General features: G+C 50.3%; 1 protein-coding gene across 12 annotated transcripts in view; it reads right to left on the bottom strand.

Moving 5' to 3' along the window:
• Positions 1–18,215, bottom strand: part of PIP5K1C (phosphatidylinositol-4-phosphate 5-kinase type 1 gamma) — a 55,191-nt gene extending 36,976 nt beyond the window's left edge. For 4 of the 12 annotated variants that reach the window (XM_061600494.1, XM_061600489.1, XM_061600492.1 and 1 more), the window contains exons 1-9: positions 17,867–18,206; positions 9,536–9,567; positions 7,780–7,872; positions 7,454–7,584; positions 5,894–6,011; positions 5,487–5,639; positions 4,027–4,326; positions 2,162–2,367; positions 1,776–1,859 (exon numbers count right to left, since the gene is read on the bottom strand). In XM_061600494.1, coding sequence (XP_061456478.1) covers positions 1,776–1,859; positions 2,162–2,367; positions 4,027–4,326; positions 5,487–5,639; positions 5,894–6,011; positions 7,454–7,584; positions 7,780–7,872; positions 9,536–9,567; positions 17,867–18,029 — 1,280 coding nt within the window. In that variant the 5' untranslated portion in view covers positions 18,030–18,206. Of the gene's footprint in view, positions 1–1,775; positions 1,860–2,161; positions 2,368–4,026; positions 4,327–5,486; positions 5,640–5,893; positions 6,012–7,453; positions 7,585–7,779; positions 7,873–9,535; positions 9,568–17,866 lie in introns of all 12 variants that reach the window. The other 8 variants (XM_061600488.1, XM_061600491.1, XM_061600496.1 and 5 more) reach the window with 6 other exon arrangements.
• Positions 18,216–18,306: the final 91 nt, after the last annotated feature.

Here is an 18,306-nt window from a genome sequence, read left to right as displayed (position 1 = left end):
AAAGGGTATTTAAAGGGCTGTCAGACACAGGACCGAGCAAATTTGTCTCCTGTGGCTCCAAAAGGTAGGGTCTAAACCAGCCTTTCCCAACTAGTGGGCCACCAGATGTTGTTGGACCACAACTCCCATCAGCCTCAGTCTAAACCGATGCGTTCCAAGTTACAAAGAGGGTGATTTGGAACAGGCACTGCCAACGTGGCTCCCTCTAGATGGTGCTGAATTCCAATCTCCATAATCCAGCCGGGCCATGCTGGCTGCTGGGAGTTCAACAACATCTGGAGGACACCAGATTAGCTATCCCTGGGGTAGACATTATGAAGACCCGACAGCACAAGCGAGTTTGGCAGCAGAACAGGCTGTCTTGGCATGTGGGGAGCTCTCCTTTGCTGGAGGTTGTTAGAGGCTGAATGGCAGGAAATGGACTGTTACAACATCCCCAGTCTGTAAGAAGAAGAAGGCAAGACTAGATGACCTTTGAGGGACCCTCCAACTCCATGAGTCTATTATTAAATTCCCTGCCTCTCCTCAATCAAGCAAGGAACGGATGGGATAGAAGTGGAAAGGTTGGCAAGGCTATGCTGCCCTGTGCTCCTTTTTTGGAGAAAGGGTGGCATGGAAATGGACTGCCTTCACGTAACTCCTGACTTATGGCGACCCTATGAACAGGGTTTTTCATGGTAAGAGGTATTCAGAGATGGTTTCCCATTGCCTCCCTCTGAGGCTGAGAGGCAGTGACTGGCCCAAGGTCACCCAGTGAGCTTTGTGGCGGTGTGGGGATTCGAACCCTGGTCTCCCAGGTCATAGCCCAGCACCTTAACCACTACACCATGCTGGCTCTCAAAGGGTGGGATATAAATTTATAACAACAACCATAATAATAAGTAAAGCAGAGATGGGGGACAATCTGGCCCTCTAAATGCTACAGGCCTCCAAATCCGGGCAGCCAGCATGGCCAAAAGTCAGGGATTCCTACTGTTGCTATTATTGTTTTGTTCACAAATCTCAAAGCATCTCAAAGCGATTTCACCAGACAATGGAAACCAATTTCAAATAAAATCAGATACAGACTAGGATTAAAAAAATTCAATTTAGAAGGCACGCTGAAAGAGGAAAGCCTTCCAAGAGGCGCCGAAAAGACTGCACCACACTGGTCCAGGCATTGCGTGGAACATACCTCTCCCACAAAGCGCAGGGATGGGTTGAGTGTATAATGACCACGGGGCTGCCTTACCCCACGTGTGTCTGCCCAAGCACTTTGGTCTGTAGAACAGGCACTTAACACGTGCCACGTGATACTCGTTCCACACTTGTGAGAAATCGTTCTTTTACTGTGGCGCTTTTAGTGTGACATCAGGCAGGCGCCTTCGCTGTATTCATTTTGACGCCTGCTTACAACCTTTTTGTTTAGGCAAGCCTATTCAGCCAATCTTTTTAGCCTGTTGCTGCTTTGTTTTAAAAATTTCTTCAATTACTTGTCTTTAACTGTTTTATCCATAATTTCAGTACCTTTTCTAAACCGATTACAAGGGTTGTTTGTTTTTACAATCAAGCGGTATATAAATTTTGTTAAATAAAATAAGTAAGGAATGAGACAATCGTTGAGATAATCCTGGTCCCAATCTGTATAAGGCCTTGACAGGAGTTGCAGACCAGCAACAACTGGAGGGCCACATGTTGAGAGAAAGGGAGAGAGAGAGAGAACTCAAGGAGGCAGGTCTGTATACCTTCTTAAGTTGGGAGACCAGAAGCGGCAGAGAGAGACAGATGGCGCCTACCTGTAGGACTGGAGGATGTCAATGATGCCGACATGGAGAAGAAGCCGTTCTCCTTTGCCGTTCACGGCTGGAATGCCTCCCATCCTGAAGAGGGGGAAGGGGGGAAAAGAGAGAGAGAACAGAGGTTAGGTCTGTATTGGGGATGGCTCAAATCCTTGCTTAAACGTTTGGGACAAGCCTCGCCCCGCGATCTGTGCTGTGCTGATGTTGAAAGAGGAAAGTCTTCCAACAGGCGCCAAAAAGACACTCCCCCCTTCCTCAGATAGCATAGCCCGCGAGCACCCTTTGAGGCGGGCGTCTCTGCCTGCACAGCTCAGAGCCCTGAAGCTGCTCTAAGAGCTCCTGCAAGCAAGAGGGGCAAAGTCGGAAGATACCATCCCGCTTACGTGTCATCTGTGTCGATGGGCTCCCCTCGGGCGGCCCCGCCCTGGATCGACTCCATGGCGGTGGAGTACAGGGCCTTTTGTCCCACGGGGCGCTTCTCGTCCGATGTGCTCTGGGCGCCGTCCGCCTGCCGCTCCCGCTCTTGCTGGTCCATGTTGTGCACCCCCAGGAGCAAGCTGTAGTCCATGATTTTGAAGCTTTCGAGCACCTGGGGGGGGGGGAAATGGGGCGCTAACCAAGAGCACGAATCAAGTTGTGCTCCACAAGTTAAGCATACAAGACCGGGGTGTGTGCGTGTGCAAGCTCAGCAGCAGAATGCCCCTGGTTCACTCGCCACCGGCATCTTCAGGAAGGGCTGGGGAAAGAGACCCTGCGGTATGAAATCCTGAAAAGCTGCTGCCAGTCAGTGTGGATGATACTGATCTAGATGGACCCAACAGTCTGACTCGGTACAAGGAAGCTTCCTATGTTCCAGCTGAAATCAGCTCATGAAGACTGGAAACCTGTTTTATTTTTTAAGGAAAGGGCCACAGCTCAGCAGCGGAGCACAAGCTCTGCAAGCTATTCTCTTGACACCTCCAGGGTCAAGCAACAGCTAATGGTAAAGGCCTCTGCCTGAGGCCTCGGTGAGAACGGAAAGCGTGATGGATTTAAGCGCATCAACAGGCAGCTCTGTATGAAACCTCCGGTCCTCATCTCACCCTGGCCACGACCCTGTATTTGTTTATTTCAAATGTTTCTAAGCAAAATCTTTTTAGGACAAAACCCTCAGTGGTGCACAGAAGAAATAAAAAGCACCATTCTAACAGAATCACAGAGGAATCAAAAAACACATTCATAACCCAGCAATCCTCCCTCAAGTGGGAACCCAGGGGAGGCTCACAGTACCAAAGCTCCTTGAAAACAATTTCAAAATTCATTCATTCATTCACTGGCAATCATTCATGGCCAAGTAAGATTGTCTTCCAACATAAGGTCTTTAACAGTGGGTCCGTAAGTGACTGTGGAGGCCAATTCTGGATCCACACAGCCTCCCACAGATGGAAGATGGTCATGACAAGAATTTGCTTGATGTGCTTTCCGCTTAGCTTGTTGCAGGCGGCACTGGTAGAACCAGTAACATATCTATATCTATATCAATATATATCTCAAAAAATCCCTCCTAAATCTACTTCCAAGAATGGCACGTCAGGGGTGGGTGGAGCCAGAGGCAAAAAGCGGGTGCAGTAATGGATGCGACTCTTACCTTCCCACCAGGGGTAGAAACCTCAGGTCTGAGGGCCAAATGCGGCCCTACACTCACATCTACCTGGCCCCCGGAGGGCTTTATGGGCCACCCCCCTCACTGGTCCTGCTTTGACCCCTCCTGGAGTGTTTTTTGATTGACTGGAACGTGCACTTGAATTCTGGCAACACCTCCTGCTTGCACAAATGGGCGTGCCGAGACAAGGCATGCCAGCGCACGCAGCTACTAAACCACTGTACAAAGGTAAATTTTAATTGAGCCGCTCCATGTGGCCCTTGGAAGGGTGCCCCAGAAGGAAACGCGGCCCCCGGGCTGAAAACGGCTCCACCGCCCCTGCTTTGCACAAGCCACAACAAGGTCAGAGGCTTCTAACGCCCGCCATTACCGGCAACATCTCTCTAGCCTCCGTCGAAGCAGCCAGGAGGCCGGTATCACAGCTCACGCCAAGTTCTCGGCCAATTCCAACGCGAAGAGGGTCCACAGCAAGGCCAGTGAGGGGCGTGGCCTTTGCCGGGAGGTCTTGAGAATGGGGCCTATAGGGCCCCGTTCAGCCCCACACAGTAAATAAGGAACGGTGGTCCTGTTTGGGCTGTCCTTCTCCCTCCCCTCCCAGAGACCTACCAAGCAGTCCCTCTGCAGGGTCTTCACCAGAGCGTTGAAGGTGTCCGTGTCCAGCATGATCCCGTCGGGCAGGTCCTGCATGAAGTCCAGGTCCTTGTAAGTGGGGCTCGATTTGTCCTTCTCTTTCTTGGAGGCCCGGCGCTTGTAGGTCGAACCCTTCAGGTCATACTTCAGGTGCATCTTCACCACCCGGGGGAGGATGTTGTTCATCACCACGACCCGGATGTTTTTGCCTCCGGACTGGACGCAGTAGAGGCCGTAGAACTTGGGCAGCAGCGTCCGGGGATTCTGGTTCAAGTTCTAGAAGGAGATTTGTTTTTTAAAAAATAAAGAAATTAAATGAGGAGCAGAGTGACCTGAGCACAGAACCCCCATCCTGGCCTGGCTGTACTGAAGAGCCTGGCTGCTGGATCAGGCCAACGGGGGCCCAACTAGTCCAGCACGCTGTTCTCACGGTGGCCAACTAGGTGCCCCATGGGAAGCCCGCAAGCAGGACCTGACTGCCAATTTGTTTCCAGGCTCCATTCAAAGTGCTGGTTTTCACCTACAAAGCCTTATGTGGCTTAGGCCACACCTACGCTATACGCTTAAAGTGCTATTTACCAGTCACGGCTTCCCCTCAAAGAATCGTGGGAACCACAGTTTGTCCAGGGTGCTGAGAGGTGTTAGGAGACCCCCTATTCCACTCCAAGAGCGACAGTTCCCAGAGTGGTTTTAACAGTCAGTCCCGCTTCCCCGGGAATTGTAGCTTGTAGTAAGAGGGATCTCTTAACTCCTCTCAACACCTTTAACAAACTACCATCCCCAGAATCCTTGGGGGGAAGCTATGACTGTTAGAAATTGTATCATAGTGCAAATGTGCTTCCCTGGGGAGAGCATTCTGCAAACAAGAAGCCATCACCAAAAAGGCCCTGTTCTCATGGCACCACCCTCAGAGGGGGCACATGGAGATGGGTCTCAGATGATGAATGCAGGGTCCAGGCAAGTTCATATGGGGAGATGTGGGTCCTTGAGGTACTGGGGTCATAAGAACACCCTCTTTATCATCATCACCATCATCTAATTTGTTAGTCGCCTCATACCTAGTGGTCTCTGGGCGACTTGCATTTTAAAACAATATACAACACATTTAAAAACACAGTATACAAAATTTAAACTCGTTTAAAGAGTTTAACTCTGCACTACGTGAAGAAGTCCTTCCTTTTGCCTGTGCTGAATCTCCCAACATTCAGCTTCAGCGGATGTCCCCGAGTTCCAGTGTTATGCGAGAGGGAGAAACACTTTTCTCTCTCCACGTTCTCCGCACCATGCATCGTTTTATAGGCTTCTATCAAGTCCCCTCTTACCCGCCAATTCCTCTAAGCTAAAATGCCGCACGGCACGCCTGCATTTCCAAATTATTCCCCAGCGTCTGCCGCGAACCAGCAACGGCCCGGAGAGGCGGCTTTCCCAGTACGCACCATATAGTAGCCCGGAAGGAGCTTCTGGAGGAATTCGGCCTCTTTGTGCATCACTGTCTTGATGATAAACTCGTCATCGCTGGTGACGTAGAAGAGTGAGCCGCTGGCCCCGGGGTTGGACAGCTCTATCAGGGGCTCGTTGCACAAGGAATACTGAGCAGTTGGTGGGACGGGGGGGGGGGGGGGAGAGAGGACGTAATAAGACATTCAAGAATGTGGTGGGTGGAGCTGGGAGTCACACGGCAGATGGGCCCTCTCCTTGTGCCCAGCGAAACAGAAGGGTCTGGTCCGCTGCAATCCGGACACAGCTTGGACGGACATGCCCTGACCCTCTCCCCCGACAAGCCTGGTGGTGGTGGTTTTCTCCCCCCTTTTAATCTGGAGCGGGGAAGAGAAGCTGTTCTCACCAAATAATCATCGGGGCGGATGCCGAAGAGCTCTCGGAAGTACCGGAAAGCGACGGGCGCGTATGTTTTGAACCTGAAGTCAGGGAAGTGGTGCGCCGGAGTGAGATTACTGCCTTCGCTGCGTTGGCGGAAGTACAGGGACACAGAGGTTAAAACGCTCCCCTCTACGCCTGAAGTCATTACCTGTAGTGCGTCTACTGTCAAAGGGCAGAGCTAGCTCCTATTTTATCATTTAACAGCCTGTCTCTCCTCCAAGGAGCTCAAGGCGGTATACACAGTGCCCCACCCTCCACTCCCCGTTTTATCTCCACGGGAACCAGAGGCTTAGAGGCTGCCCCAAATCACCCAGTGAGCTTCACAGCCAAGTGGAAGGATCCAAAGCCCAGTCCTGCAGTCCTTAGTCCTCACCTGCACCATACATTTAAAGCAGGTCCATATCACTTTAAAGAGTCATGGCTTCCTCCAAAGAATCCTGGGAACTGTAGTTTGCTCAGGTTGCTGAAACTTGTTAGGAGATCAAGAGGGGATCTCCTCTCAGCACCCAGGATTCTTTGGCAGAGGAAGACCCAACTGTTTAAAGTGGTATGACACTGCTTTACACGTACAGTGCAGATGTGGCCTCAGTCTGGTTCTCTAACACAGGCATGGGGATCTGCTTCGCCCCCTCCTCAAGCACTTTTGCCTGGGGGAAATTGAGCGTTGCTATAGTGTGCGTAGAAACCTCCAATTTTTGCGCAGGTGAAGTGTAGCTTGCTGTTCAAAGGTTAGGATCTCAACCTACTTTTCCCCCGGCCCCCTGGAAAGTTGCCCGTGAGGGAACGCTAGATCGCTTCGACCGCTTAAGTTGGTACAAAGAGCAGCGGCAAGGATGATCACAAGAACTGGCCCTCGGGCCCATACCACACCTCTTCTATATCAGCTACATTGGCTCCCCATAGAATTTCGGCACCAGTTTAAGTGACTGGTTTTACCTTTCAAAGCTCTACATGGATTAGCACCAACATATTTGGCGAATCGTCTCTTTAAATTTAAATCCCATCGGCCCATGAGACCAATTGTTGATCATACCCTTAGGGTCCCTTCAACTTTCACCATCCGCTAAATAGCCACCAGAAAACAAGCTTTTTCTGTCGCAGCACCTACCTTTTGGAATAATCTACCACTTGAGATACGGCTTTCCCCCTCTCTTATGGACTTCTGTCGTCAGACCAAAACTTTTTTATTTTATCAAGCTTTTAATTTTTAAAGGGAAACACTTCTGATTTTTTAGCAATAATTGTTATATTTTGTATGATTCTGTACTAGTGACTTATTTACTTGTTTACTGCTCTGAATTTGGAATTTCTGAACTAGAGCGGGATATAAATCTGCAAATAAATAAATAAATAAAACGTGGCCCTCAGCTCGCTCCAGCGATGACACCCCTACCCCTGCCTCCCCTGAAAGAGGGAAGTCGGCGTACGCACATCCGTCCGTGCGTCTGGCCAAGAGCTAACGGCTGAACTGGTCTGCGCAGTCTCCCTGACTAACCGGCGGCAATGGTGGGGGCGGCAACAGTACCTGGGGAAGAAGATGCTCTCCACCACATAGAAATCTTGCATCAAGACGTCTCTCTCGGGCTTGGAGCTCAGGTTCCCTACTGTGTAGCCAATACCAAGCTGGATGGCCCCCTTAAGCGTCGACGAGGTGGTCTGAGGACAGAGTCAGGCAGGAGGGAAGGGTTATATGCCATGATTTCCCGCAAGCAAGGCGTGCCACATCCCACACCCCTGGGGTGAAAGTGGAGGAAAAGGAGGGCATCAAGGATTGGGGGAGAGTTGGGGGGGCGGAAGAGGCTGCAACTACTTCTGGCCTGCCTTCCGGATCCATCCGCCGGGAGAATCTACCTTCTTGTATGTCGTTTCCCCCGAAGCGTCAACCCCTCGGTGGCCAATCTTTTTGCCCTGGCCAGCCCCCGGCTGCCCTGTCAACAACGGTGCCTGAGAAGGGAAGGATTTCGAGGTGAGCCAAAGGCAGGTACAAAAAGAACACAAATCGGAAGAGAGAGACTGGAGGGGGCTACGTAGGGTGAAGCAGATTGGGCACAGGAAGGTTGCAAGCCAGCGATAGGGAACGTGAGATCAAATGCGGCCCTCCAGGCCTCCACTTCTGGCCCTTGGACCTCTCCCCAGGCCACAGCCCTTGCTGGCTCTGCTTCACACCCTCCTCGAGGGCTTTTCCCTGGCTGGGATGCATCTTCGAACTCTGATCATGCCTCCCGCTGGCCTGGAGGGAGGGCTGAGAGGGGTGTGCGAGTGTGTGTAGAAACTAGCCTACCATGCAAAGCACTAGGCCTGCTAGGAGTTGTAGTCCAAAACATCTGAAGGGCATCAGGCTGGGGAACGTTGTCCCTGGGGAATGTATTAAAACAGGCTGGGGAAACTTTGACCTTCCCGATGCTGTTGGACTCCCAGTTCCCGGCAGCCCTCCTGGGGCCAAGGGTGAGGGATGATGGGAGTTGCAAAACAGCAGCGTCTGGAGGGCTAAAGGGTTCCACAGCCCGGTGTAAGGCAAGGGGCTCCAGGACACCAAGCACGCTCCCCAGGAAACAGAGCGCTACCTAGATGGTCCTGCCTGGGTTTGAGTGTAATCCATGTTATTTCCAGCCTTTCATATCCTGCGCTCGTTGCCCACTGGGCCCTCAGAGCATCTAAGAATCATTAAGCACCACCCTATTAACAGTACCCCAAGAGCTGCAACACGCCAAGCGGTTAAGTGAAAGCAGGAAAGAAAGGCAGGGGCCGCTGAAATGAGTGAACGAGCAAAGAAAAGGCGGCATCCAGTGACTTAAAACACCTTCCTAAATAAATTGAGAGTTTGTTTTCTGTTGCCTTCTGCAGATGCAGGAGAGAGGGGCCAGTTAGAGTTGTGAAGGCCCAGAAATAACCAGAGATTTGAGGGGTGTGTGTGTTATTTCTGTTTCCCCCCGCACAATTTTCCAGAAAAAAGGGGGGATATATTCCTCCCTGATTTTTCCAGGTGTTTTTTCCCCCTGGGCCTTCACATCTCTAAGGCCAGTGGAAAAGCCTCTGGGACTAGCAGCCACCTGGTTGATTTCAAACAGCAGGCCCCTGTGCCACTCCAGCAGCGTGCCCGGGAATCTCCTCCAAAGGGAAGCGTTCTTTCACCAATGCGAACAACTGTACAGGTAGACAGAACAATCTGCACCCTGCACCTCCCCCCCCCCCCAAATGGCCTGTCTGACCACAACTGGAAGGGTTCCATAAAACCGGGCCCACGATACTGAACATATGGCGGATACGAACTGTGCATCCAAGCCACGGAAGACCACTAACAGAGACTCCCCAAAGATCTCAGTGATCGGGCTGGGACAGAAGGGATCAGGCGGTCCTTAAGGTAACCTGGACCCAGGTTGTTAAGGTTACATTAATACTAGAACCTTGACTCTGGCCTGGTAGCATATGGGCAGCTAGGGCAAGCTCTCGAGCACTGGAGTGATGTGCTGGCGATAGTCTGTCCCCATCAACAGCCTAGCCTCAGCGTTTTGCGCCACCTGGAGCCTCAGGACACAGGGAGGACCCGACGCAGCTGATCTCGAGGCTTACGGAGAGGTCAGAGCAGAAGAGAAGGACCTGGACTCACCTCTGTTAGCACAGCCTTCTTCAGAGCCAGTCCTGAGGAGAGAAGGAGAAAGGCAACATCAGGGGGATTGCCTTGGGAAGCCAAACGCGGGCCCTGGCACCAGCGGCGGGGCAGGGCCAACAGGAGAGGGGAGAGTGACCCCTCACCTGCCCCTCACAGAGGGAACTTGGCTTCCAGAGTATGTCCCATCGCGTACAGTGGGGTCTGCCACAGAGCAAGCACAAAGAAACCCTCCAGCGGCCTTCTACGCATTGCCTGGGGGGGGGGGAGATCACTCCACAGAAGCGATGGCTACGTCTTGTTGGAAGCAATAAATGCCTCTGAATGCCAGTTGCTGGGAACCGCAAGAGGGGAGAGTTGCTCTTGCGGTCAGGTCCTGCTTGCGGTCTTCTTCCCATAATGGGCATCTGGCTGGCCACTGTGAGGACAGGATGGTGGATCGACGCACCCCACCACCACCACCTTGGCCCTGATGCAGCTGCTGTGGGGCTCTTCCGACATTTTTCAAACTGGGGTGTCAAGGAGAAAAGTTCCAACTCGGCCTCCCTCCCTCCCCACCTTATGGTGGGGTGTGCAGCCATGTGAGAAATTTCTCCCCGTACAGACCAGACACACCTCTAGCACCTCAGCAAGAATCTGGGAGTTTTTAGAAATCTAGATTCCACCACTTCGGATTGCAGGTGCAATTTTAGAAATCCAGTTTTAACAAATCCAGATTTTAGGTGCAAATAGGATACTCAAGGACACTTCTTTAAAAAAAAAAAAGTCTATCTCTCAGCCTTGGTTGGCTTCCACCGCTCAGGGCAGCCTAGCCATGCATGTGGTCGATGAAAACCTTATTCAACAATCCCATTGACTCTGAAAGGCTTCCTTCATACGGACCAGGAACTTGAGTAATTTTGTTTTTAAATGTAGAGACAGATTGCTTGGGAGCTGAATTTGGCAGATTATGTGTTACGTGGGAGGTCCGAAACAAGACCTCAGTTACATGAGCCCCACAACTATCCACTATGGTGGTCAGAGGTGGGAACCCAACCCTATTCTCTCTCTCTCTCTCACACACACACACACACACACACACAGAGAGACAGAGAGAGAGAGAGAGAGAGAGCGCAGAGGTTCCCAACCTTTAACACATACACACACAGAGAGAGCAGAGGTTCCAGGGAAACTGCACTGGCTAATCTCTTTTCTGCACACTGTCAAAACTCCAGAGCCACAGATTAGCTCCAGTTTTGCAATAATTACCACAAGCGGCTTTGCCTTGCAGCCCAGGTTGGAAGGGGGAGAATGGAAGAAAGCCCACAGATTAAAAACAAAACAAAATAAAACTGGGAGGTGAAATTAGAGGCTGGCAGGGGAGGAGGAGGGCAGAGACTACCCAAAGGAACCTCGTGCAGGCTTGCGCTTCAAATGTGCAATGGTGAAATCCGATTTGCGGGAGGACAAAAAGGAAAAGGAATCCCTCTGTTGGCTATTTGCGGGAGCATTAAGCGGGCATTTATCTCCTAGGCCAGCTGACAGATGGCCTGGCGGGGAAAACACAAAACCTTCAACAGCAGCTAATTTAACTCCAGCTATTGGGTGATGCTGTCCGGCCAGGGAAGCCAACCATTTTAGGACTGGACCCTACCCACCAGCCTTGCTTCTCTCGCTCCACTCAAGACTTCACCTTTGCCAATCTGGGGCTCTTCCATATGCTTTGGACTACAACTCCCATCAGCCTTGGCCGGCCCGGCCCCACACATCTGGAGGGCTCCAGGTTGGCAAAGAGTGGTTTACATGAACCAGGCTTCTCATGGTGGCGATGATGATGATTACAGCATGCAACTTTCCTCCAAGGAGCTCAAGGTTGGCGTACAAGGTTCCTGCACCCTCCTCTCCAACCTGAAATTGCCATGATCTGCCACACCTCTACTGCTGAATAGCAGAGCTAGCTACTGCTTACCACTTAGTATCTGCTTACTGCATTTACACTATCTGCCTTTCCTCCGAGGTGGTGTAAACAGTTCTCCCTGTCTCCCCAAATTATCCTCACAACCACCCTGCGAAGTAGGCCAAGCTGAGAGATTGCAATTGCCCCGAGATTACCCAGTGAGCTTCACGGCTGGGGGAGGGGGGGATCTGAACCCTGGTCTCTCAGGTCCTAGCCCTGGGTGGGGAGACTTTTCCAGCTCGACAGAGCAAATCTTTATCTACCCCCTGCCCGGCAGACCAATTTTGGCACGTGGGCAGGGGCCACCCACATGCCACTCTTCTGATGCCATGACAGCTCCCTTCCACTCCGGTCAAAGTCCAACTGCGGGAATGGGGGGAGAGTTCTGCCCCCAGCGGGATTAAACCCCGCCGTCACCCAGTGATATCAGCTGATTGACAGGTGGGCATGGTTTTAAGGGGAAATAGCCTCGCTAACCAAATCAGACTCTCTGGTGGGCTCAGAGGTTCCCTATCCCCCCCCCCCGCTCCAAGCCCAATACTCTTACATTCTTGAGAATCAGGTTAGGGACGTGAAGAAGCTCTTATCAGGTGTGTGACCGGAGGGAGGGGGGGGAGAGAATTACCTAGGCAGGCACTTGATGGCTGAAGGTTCCTGGCAACCCAGAGATCACCAATGGAAGACTGTTTTTTAACTGTGTTCCAGAATATTCTTAACTGTGTTTTACAATGTTTTTAGCTGTGTTCAGAATGCTTTTCACTGCAATTGTTGTTTTGGAATGTTTTTAGTTGTTTATCGTATGCTTCTCTTTTTCTTGTTAAACTGTTTTGTTTCGGTTGCGGCCCTGGGCTCCTCCGGGAAGAACAGCGGGATATAAATTCAATAAATATTTTGCCCAGACAACAGCAGAAGAACAGTTGGCCAGTCCAAAAGCTTCACACTGCCAACCGATCAGAGGTGAGTGTTGCACTGCACGCCACGCTCTTAACCGCCCCCGAAGCTCGACCACATGCACAGGTACACGCGCGTTCCAGATACGTTGTCCCTGTCTGTGCGATGTGAGACTGGCAGTGGTTAGTGATTTGTGGAATGCGCAACCCCAGAGAAGCTCCCATCTTCGGGCCCCATGCACACAGGAAGCTGCCTTATAGAGAGTCAGACTCTTGGTCCATCTAGCTCAGTACTGTCTCCACTGACTGGCAGCAGCTCACCAGGCTTCCAGGCAGGGAGGCTCTCCCAGCCCTATTTGGAGCTACCATTGGGGGGCTTCTTTCTGCAAGGCAGATGCTCTTTCCGTTAGTGATGGCCTTTTCCCTGAAAAACCTTCCAAGACTTTTTTAAAAATACTGTTATTATTATTACAGTTCTACGGTTCAGCTTCTTCATCTGCTCTCTTTCACTTTGTTTTCAATTCCCCACATCTCCAGGGACATCTGAGAAAGATTCCCTGCGTGAAACCCCAGAGAGCTGCTGCCAGTCAGTGCAGACAACCCTGAGCTAGACAGGGCAAAGGCCTCTCGGGAGCAGAGTGCTGGCCTCATGTGCCTTCAGGCCATAGTCTGGGACAAATCAATTATCCATAAAGTAAACTGACCGTCCCGGTGCCCGTGCATCTGCAGTTAAACAGCCAGGCAGGCCTTCCCTAATGGTGCCTCTCTCTGGAGAGCCGCTTGCCAGTCAGAATGTTCAATGCCAGGTGGACGCAGAGTCAGAGTCAGTACAATGCAGCTTGTGAGGCTGGGCTGCTAAGCAACTTTTGGGGAATGAGAAAAATAAGCAGTTTAAACGCACGGCATTTTAAGAAGTCCATCCGTCCGTCTCCGAAACAACTATCAGGATAGACACAGCACTGCCGACCTCTCATTTCCTCCACTTATTGCTTACATCTTTAAAAATGCCTTCTATTTACACACATGCCTCCAGGGATTTAAAAGAGATACTGGCAGCAACTCATGTCTCACCCACTTTTCATGTTGCTTCCAAGCCAGCAATTTTCAGAATGCTTGGGGGCAGCGAGGGAAGAAGAGACTCACGTGTGAAAGCATCAGGGCGCCAATACATTCTCCCACCGGCCTGGCTCAGAAACCACAAAGGCTGCTTGTGCCAACTCCTTTTAAAGCGCAGCTCCTGGCCGCATTAAATACTGACAAGATGAGCTACATGGCACGCGATGAGCTGTGCAGAGCCAACTTGATACCACGGAGCACCGTTCAACTCGCACTGCTGGCATCAGCAAAACTCACTTTGAAAACCTTGCCCTATCTCTTATGCGTATTTAAAAATGTAAACTGCACAAAACGTTGGAACATCAGAAGAACCCTGCAGCAGCTGGAACAGCAGCCAAAGGGGGGCCCTCTAGTCCTGCATCCTGTTCTCACAATGGCCACCCAAATGCCCCAACGGGAAGCTGGCAAACAGGACCTGGAGGCAACTGCAACCCTCCGGCAACTGGCATTCAGAGGCATTTACTGCCTCTGACAGTGGAGGGGGAACACATCCATCGTGGCTAGTAGCCATTGACAGCCTTACCCACCATGAACTTTCTAATCGTCTTTGTAAAGCTGTCCTAGCGATAGGCAAGCAGGGCTGAATCTGGACCTTGCTTTTAAGATTTACAGAAAGCAAGATGTGGGAGCTAAACCTCTCCACACAACATGGGTGGGCGAGCAGCAGAGTGACATACAATGACGAACAAATACATTCGTCATCATCAAAAACAAAACATTCTCTCTCCGTATATATGTACGTGATACATACGTGATTCAGCCTCTGCCCTGGGGCCTCTAGTGCTGGTTTTGACCTACACGGCTTAGGCCCAGGCTATTTGTCAGACCGTGTCTCCCTATATGAGCCTACCCGGGCCCCTGAGATCTTCGGGAGAGGCCCTCCTCTCAGTCCCACCACCGTCACAAGTGCGATAGGTGGGGACGCGAGATAGGGCCTTTTCAGCGGCTGCCCGTAGGGTTTGGAACTCCCTTCCGAGGGAGGCAAGAATGGCCCCCTCTTTACTGTCCTTTCATCAACAAGTGAAAACTTATTTATTCCAGCAGGCTTTCGGAATAGAAGTTGTTTAAGACAAGACTTCTAGAGGTATCCCGTATTGTTTTACTGTTTGATTACATTATTCTTAAATTGGTTTTAGGTATTCTTAGGTGATGTTTTATTGTTTTAATGCTGTAATGAGTTTAATTCTATTTTAAATGTAGATTTTTATATGTCCAAATTATATGTACCCATTTTTAGTTGTAAGCCGCCCTGAGTTCCAGTTTTGGAAAAAGGGCAGGGTATAAATAAAGATAATAATAATAATAATTAGTTTTATACACTTAGATTTATATTTCTAAAAACTATATAAACACAGGATTGAATCCAACTAAACTTGACTCAGAGCAGACCCACTGAAAATAGTATTTTTTGTAGTTAAGAACATGAGAAGAGCCTGATGGATCAGGCCAAGCAGCGGCCTGTAAGATGCCCCAAAAGGAAGCCCCAAAGCAGGAGCTGAGCATACGAGCAACTGTCCCTTCCTGTGCTTTCCAGCAACTGGCATTTCAAAGCACCCTGCCTCCCAGCGTGGATTTTAAATAATTCTCAAAGCTCAGCTATCAAAAGATGCACACGCTCATTTGCTCTGTTACGGAGGCAGCGGCAGCCTCAAATGACAACCTGCACGTGTGAGTTGGGCTTCTGTGGCTCTTAAATCCACCACAGACAGACCTTTCACTGCCCAGAACTGCATGTTTCCTTGGTGGAGCCAACACCCACATATTTGGCGGTGGAAAGATTTGGAGCAGAGTAATGAAAGGACTTCTGTGTCCCAGGACAGATCTAGGGATGTACACAGGAACCGAGAGCCAGCGTGGGGTAGTGATTTAGGTGTTGGACTACGACCTGGGAGACCCGGGTTCGAATCCCCACATAGCCATGAAGCTCCCTGGGTGACCGTGGGCCAGTCACTGCCTCTCAGCCTCATGAAAACCCTCTTCGTAGGGTCGCCATAAGTCAGAATCGACTTGAAGGCAGTACATTCACATTTTTACACAGGACCCAGCCTGGAATAAAGACCAATCCTGTTATTATCGCAAACACGATTTGAATCCCAGCTTCCCCCACACGCACGCATTGAAAAGGGGTGAAGAGCCAACCTTGATTTACAAAGCCTCATTGTCACATGCTGGTTAAAGGGTGTTACAAATGACTCATGGGGGGGGCTCTGCTTTTTATCCGTGCTATTTTTAATTGGGAAGGGGGAGCAATGAGTTCTTTTGTTGTCTCAGGCTATTTCAGAGCAAATGTGCTGCCGTAACAGAAAAAGGAAGCAAGACACTATTAAAGATGGGTGTTCTTTCCAATGATGAGGAATTTTTAAAAAATACTTTATGTAGTAAGAGGCAAATAAAATCATCATCACCGTAACCACCCTAATTAATTATTAATAACTACCATTAATAATATCACTATTTTCAAGTTCCTTTGGTGATGCCGGTGATGATTCCCCCCTGACTTCCCTGTAACACCCCAAATCACCATCACCAAAACCACAACCTTTATTAGTAATTAGTAGTTTCACTAATACAATTAACATTACATTAAAAGTGCAGCACACACCTCTCTCCCCTCCCCATAACACACCACATCATTATCACCATTAGTTATGGATAATTAATAATATCACCACTAATATTATTATTTGCAATGAAGCAGAACTGTGGCTTTCTTGGTGGGGGGGGGGCTCCTTTGGCAGTGGTCATGATGGTGATAATTCTCTCCCCCATCTTCCCACAACACACTACCTCCTCATCACCAACATAACCATTCTCATTTCTTATTGATAATTATCAACACCACCACTCATTACTAACAAGCTAGAATTATGGCGCTTAGGATTCTGTGGTGATGACAATGACAATCCTCCCTCACCTCCCAATAACACACTAAATTACCATCATAAACAATAATAACCAACAAATCAGGGATATCAACTTTCAACTTTCGGTATCAAATGCTTGCAAAATGTGCTCACCTACCCTTCTTGGACTGAATTTCCTGTTCCCCAAACACGCTAACTATTTGGAGAATCTGTCTATTCCTAAGTATCAGCATGTACTCTCCAGAGCCATGTTTAATTGTCTCCCTTCCGCTCTCTTGGAAGGACGATACCAAGGTACCCCTTATGCAGACCGGCTGTGTCCTTGTGGTGACGAAGTTGAAACATTGACTCTCGTCTTTTTTGTATGTAATTTTTATAGGGAGGATCGCAATAGACTACTCGGCCCAATTATGAGGAACTTTCCTGGCAGGCCATTGGTCTGGTTTTTAAAATACTTCTTAGCTGATTTTAATAAGTCTATAACAGAGTCAGTGGCTAAGATCCTCTTTTCTGCCCAAAGGATTCGTAAGAGGATTCTTCTCTTTTAACCGCTATTTCTTTTATGTTGTATTTTTATATTCCTGTATCTTAACTATTCTGATGTTTTACTGACTGTTTTATTTGATTGGGTCTGTGACCGTATATGTAAACAACAATAATAAAAATAAGTAACATCACTAATATCATTAATAATAACCCAGAAGAGTAATAATACTAAGTAACATCACTAACATCATTAATAGTAAACTAGAATACTAACATCACTAATATAATCAGTAAGTTACAATAATAATGACAATGCTAAGTACCATCACTAACATAATCAATAATAAGCTAGAATAACAAAAATGATAATACTAAGTATACATTGCTATTATCATTCACAACAACAACAATAAACACTGCCAATATCATAAACAATAACCCAGAACTGCAGCACTGGGGCCACGCGGAGCTGAGCCTCCCTCCCTCCCCGCCACACACCGCACAGTGATCCCCCTCCACCACATCCCCCCACCCTTTAGTCATGGCCCCTGATCAACACCACTCGTTATTGTTAGTAATAACAAACCAGGATTGCGGGATATGGGTGGCTGCAGGTGTGTCTGTGGGGGGGTTTCCTATAGTGATGAGGACGATGAAGATGAGGAGGAGGGGGATGAAGAGGAGGAGGAGGAGGATGAAGAGGAGGAGGAGGAGGATGAAGAGGAGGAGGAGGAGGATGAAGATGGGGAGGAGGAGGATGAAGAGGAGGAGGAGGATGAAGATGAGGAGGAGGAGGAAGATGGGGAGGAGGAGGAAGATGAGAATGAAGATGAGAATGAAGATGAGAATGAAGATGCGGAGGAGAATGAAGATGAGGATGGTGACCATTACCCCACTCTGGGAATCCCCCCTCCCCCTCCCCTGTGAAGCCCCCACCCTCATCCCCACCTCCACCTCAGGAAGCCCCTCCCCCAACCCCTCCCCACCTCAGGAAGCCCCTCCCCCATTTCCCCCTCCCTGGGAAGCCCCTCCCCTGCACCTGCTCCAGCCGAAGAGGGCTCCAGCAGCACCGGCGGAGGAGGCGCCCTCCATCCTCCTCCTCCCGCCGCCGTCTCCTCCTCCTCCTCCGGGGTGAGGGCTCCGGCCTCGGCCCCTGCGGCGGCCTCGCTGCCTGCAGCCTCCTCGGGCGCCTCCAGCTCCATGGCTGGCGGAGGGAGGGAGGGAGGCGGACGGGCGGCCCCGGCCCAGCCTCGCCTCGCCTCAGCTCCGACCAGCCGCTTCTCCTGAGGAGACAGAGAGAGAGAGGAGGAGGAAAGGCGCAGGCGCCCACTCGGAGGCCTCGCCACGGAGCGCGGAGGCTAGAGCGGCGGCAGCAGCGGCTTCTTTCCAGGGGACGCTCTAGCCGCCCGAGGGCTCTGCCTCGCTCGTTCCCCTCCCACACACAGACAGGGATGGAGGAATGGGCGCGTGCGCAGCTGC

This window comes from Rhineura floridana, chromosome 18, assembly GCF_030035675.1.
Source record: "Rhineura floridana isolate rRhiFlo1 chromosome 18, rRhiFlo1.hap2, whole genome shotgun sequence".
Lineage (NCBI taxonomy): Eukaryota > Metazoa > Chordata > Lepidosauria > Squamata > Rhineuridae > Rhineura > Rhineura floridana.
The sequence above is the reverse complement of the archived record's forward strand: the minus strand, read 5'-3'. Positions and strand labels throughout refer to the sequence as shown.